This window comes from Zea mays, chromosome 5 (genome assembly GCF_902167145.1).
Source record: "Zea mays cultivar B73 chromosome 5, Zm-B73-REFERENCE-NAM-5.0, whole genome shotgun sequence".
Taxonomy (NCBI): domain Eukaryota; kingdom Viridiplantae; phylum Streptophyta; class Magnoliopsida; order Poales; family Poaceae; genus Zea; species Zea mays.
In genome coordinates this window covers 85080404-85084717 of record NC_050100.1, presented here as the reverse complement: position 1 = coordinate 85084717, position 4314 = coordinate 85080404, and the positions used below count along the sequence as shown (strand labels likewise).

Sequence of the window (4314 nt, the reverse complement as noted above, 5' to 3'; positions counted from 1 at the left end):
GGATGTTGTCAAGTTCAAGGTGCGCCCGTTGCAACTCCAACCTGTTCCCCCCCAATTCAGCACCAAAGACAGATTCGTTGTAAGGAACTTCAAAATCTGGAGGCGCTTAGGATGCCCCAGCCCGCTGCTTTTGTCTCCGTGCAGCCGTCCGATGGTAAACCCACGCCGAGCAACGTCTCGAACAAGAATATGAAGCACGGTGGCGAGGTGCTGTTCTTGGATGGCGCCGGGGAGGTCGCCGTCACCATCAGTCGCAACTCGCAACAGCCTCTCTCCACAGTCCCTGCACCCGGTACGCCCTAAAATCCCTAGCTAAAATCAGTTAACACTTAATACCACTAGGTAATATCTGAAAATTGAAAGGAAAACTGTGGAACTTCATAAGTTTAACAAGGAACACAAAAATAACATGAACAATTTAGTTCAAATGGTACTGAGACGCATACCTCTTTCAAAAGGCAAAGAGAATCTGAAGATTTTTCAGCCAGTTGATCACGCAGAACTTGGATCTCGTTATCAGTGTCCATTGCCTAGACATGTATTCAGATGACTTGAAACATATTTGGTACCCCATAAGCTCCATAAGTGATCAAATAAATGCATTGCCATTACTAGATTCTTGCTCTTAGTACTTGGTGTTGTTCGTTACACCTAATCATGCACTTATGATGATCTAACATAGCAGGTGAATCTTCCGGTGAATATGCGGTCTGTGACTTATCCGCAGAGCCAAAATTACCAACAAGATGATTTCCATAAAACTGTTGCACGGACCTTGAGCCAAGGATCAACACCGATGAGCATGGATTTTCATCCACTTCAACAAACTCTTCTTCTTGGTAAATTCTTACTGTATTAATGTTTCTTTATTATAAAAGTTTGGGTTAGTCCCTGTTCTGCCATCTTAGTATGCTGTATTTACCCTTGGCTCGCTGCAGTCTGCGTTCTAGAATTCTCAAATCTAGCCAAATTTTATTCGGATTTGTTAATTTCTCACTGTAAAAAAAATTGATATCTTGTGATTAAATTTGAGGGCATGTCTATCATGGCAAAATCACGATGCATCACTGTACCTTCATAGTTGTGTATTTCTGTATTATAATTTCGACTATTTGTTATTTTGTTTACATGATTCAATTTTGTTCCTTTCCCCCCTCTTGGCAGACAATGGCCACTTCTCCCCAAGCGAAAAAAATCTGCTAGAAGACCTTAGAGGGCTTTAACATTGGGATGGATATTTGGGCCCTTACCTTGCTTTAAGTGGAGATTCAGTTTTCTGTTTTCACTTAATATGACAACTGAAGAGCGAAAGACTTTGAAGGGCATAGAGTCTTCAGCTCCTTCTGTTCCTCCTGATGGAGGAGTCAGCAAGGAACCTAAAAAAGGGGGAGATTACCCAATGGGTGAATTTCTATCCGCTTATTGGAACCACTCATCAGGTTTTATGATATGCATATTCCTTCTTAATTCTTATACATGTTTGTTTATCTCTGGCTTCAGGAGGACAACTGGTCCAGCACGCCGCCACTACCGGAATTCGGCTCTTTGCCGAGTGCCGGCGGCTTTGCCGAGTACTTTTTATCGGGCACTCGGCAAAGTCGACTTTGCCGAGGGCCGCTCTCGGCAGAGTCCTGCGCTCGGTAAAGATCTTGTTTACCGAGTGCAGGGCACTCGGCACAGCCAAGCACTCGGCAAAGACTGTTTTGCCGAGCGTCAAGCACTCGGCAAACATGGCTCTCGGCAAAGGGCCGTTAGCGGCCGTCTACAACTGACGGCCATCAGCCTTTGCCGAGTGTCAAATATCTGGCACTCGGCAAAGAGAGTCTTTGCCGAGTGTCCTATGTAGACACTCGGCAAAGCATATTTTTATTTTTTTTATTTTGGTCACCAAACTTTTTGTGGTATGTTCCTACACTATGTAGACCTACATGTACCATTGTGGGACGATTATAACAGTGTTTTCTATAGCTAGTACATTTAGTTTGTTTATTTGAATTTCTTCGGAAAATTCAGATTTGAACTGCAGGTCACTCGAAACTTGGAAAACCGTGCATGCAAAAATGATATCCATACTACTTAGCACAAGTTACGACCAATTTCAGGAGCGGACCAGAAACTTCGAGCAACATGCTCACTCAACATGACCGTAAACTTTCCATCTAGGTGTTTAAAAAATTGTATAAAACAGAAACAAAGTCAGAAAATCATGAAACCTGTCCACGTGTCATGATATCATATGTAGAGGCTGTGATAAAAATTTGAAAAAGTTTCGAGAAAGCTGTAACGCACTATGTGTACAAACCTAAGAGATCCACATTGAAACTCTATGATTTCATGTGTGGTTCTCTTAGGTTTCTACACATAATGTCTCACAACTTTCTCCAAACATTCTAAATTTTTTATCACATACTCTACATATGATATTATGACATGTGGACAAGTTTCATGATTTTCTAAGTTTGTTTGCGTTTTATAAATTTTTTAAACAGCTGTGTGGCAAGTTCACGGCCATGTTGAGTTAGCATGGTGCTCGAAGTTTCCGGTCCGATCCTGAAATCGGTCGTAACTTGTGCTAAGTAGAATGGATATTATTTTTGCATGCATAGTTTTCCATGTTTCGAGAGACCTGCAGTTCAAATTTGAGTTTTCCGAAGAAATTCAAATAAAAAAACTAAATGTATTAGCTATAGAAAACACTGTTCTAATTATCTCAAAATGGTACATGTAGGTCTATATAGTGTAGGAACATACCACAAAAAATTTGGTAGGGAAAATAAAAAAAATTAAAAAGTGTTTTGCCGAGTGTCCACAAATGACACTCGGCAAAGCATGCTTTGCCGAGTGCCAGCGGGGCGACACTCGGCAAAGGTTTGTAAAAGATTCTTTGCCGAGTGTCATCCAGCTGGCACTCGGCAAAGAACACTTTGCCGAGTGCCAGCGATCTGGCACTCGGCAAAGAATATTTTAATATTTTTAAAAAATCTTTGCCGAGTGCCAGATCGCGGGCACTCGGCAAAGTCAGGAAATAAACAACCGGCCGTTCTTCTTTCTCCTTTCTCTTCTCTCACGCTCTCTTCTTTCTCTTTTTTCCCCGCCGCCACGCCGTCTCCCGCCGCCACGCCCTCTGCCCGCCGCCGCGCCGTCTCCCGCCGCCGCCCCGTCACGCCGCTCGCCGCGCCGGGCCCTCCCCACTCGCCGCGCTGGGCCCTCCCGCCGCCGCGCCGGCTGCCCCTCCCCACGCCGGCACGCCGCGGCCCCCCGCCCCACTCAGGCGCCCGCCCGCCTGCTCGCCGCGGCGGCCACTCGCCGCGTCGGGCCCCCTCCCCACGGCCGTGCCCACCACGCCCGCCGCACACGCCCGCCGCACCGTCGCGAGCACCGTCGTTAGCATTTTTGTTAGGTATGTTAGTTTTGTTGCTATAATTAGTTGTTTGTTAGTTTTGTTAGCATTTTTGGTAGGTATGAATATCGTGAATATGAATGTGATAAAAGTGAATTTGATCGGAAGTGATGAATGTGAGTTGAATATGCAGGTTTTAGTATCGTCCCCGTGCAGGGGAGGTGCTGTCAAAATTTATACTTAGTTATTTAGTAGTTAGTGGGTAGTATTAGGTGGTTAGTATTTAGTCGATTGTGGTTATACTTATAGTTATCTATCTAGTTATTAGTGGGTTGTGGTTAAGCAATAACCATCCATAGTGGACATTGAATATTTAATTCGTGTTTCAAATACTTGTGTTAACATACTTGTGATTCTTTTTTACAGAGAAGATACTTGTCTTCCTAGCCACTGCGGGTCTGCCTACACCGCGTCGCGTCGCCACTGCACCGACCCGCCACAGCCCCACTAGCCTGACTCCACTGCCACCCTAGGTATAACCTCTACATCCGCATCATGGTCGTAGATCACGTAACCCTGTTAGGCGTCTCCCGTTCGAAAGAGATACGGTGTAGATATGCAGATCTTTGCATATCTACAAATGTATCAGTTTCGGATTGTCCACGTTTTTTGGACAGCCCGCGGTTGCGTAGATGGTGTTAGTTTCATGCTCTACTCCGGTCCGAGATAGAGTTTCGGCGTCACCTCCCTGTTGTTCTCCGGACAGTACACTCTCCCTGTCAGGACGTGTATCCGGAGAACAGCGGGTAGGTGCTGCCGAAATTTTATCTCGGATCGGAGTAGAGCATGGAAACTAACTCCATCTACGCAACCGCGGGTGGGATTAGGACCTATCATCACCTATTAGAAGGTACGAACGTAGTGTACATGCATTACATGTCTATATTAAACTATACTCGGTTATATATGTTAGA

At 45.0% G+C, this 4314-nt stretch overlaps 1 protein-coding gene across 1 annotated transcript; it reads left to right on the top strand.

The window, feature by feature from the left end:
• The first annotated feature begins 220 nt into the window (after positions 1-220).
• LOC109939510 (protein TPR3-like) lies at positions 221-1330 on the top strand. Its single transcript, XM_020537693.2, has 3 exons — positions 221-292; positions 686-839; positions 1165-1330. Exons 1-3 carry the CDS (start codon positions 221-223, stop codon positions 1221-1223), a joined length of 285 nt encoding a protein of 94 aa, XP_020393282.1. The 3' UTR covers positions 1224-1330.
• Positions 1331-4314: the final 2984 nt, after the last annotated feature.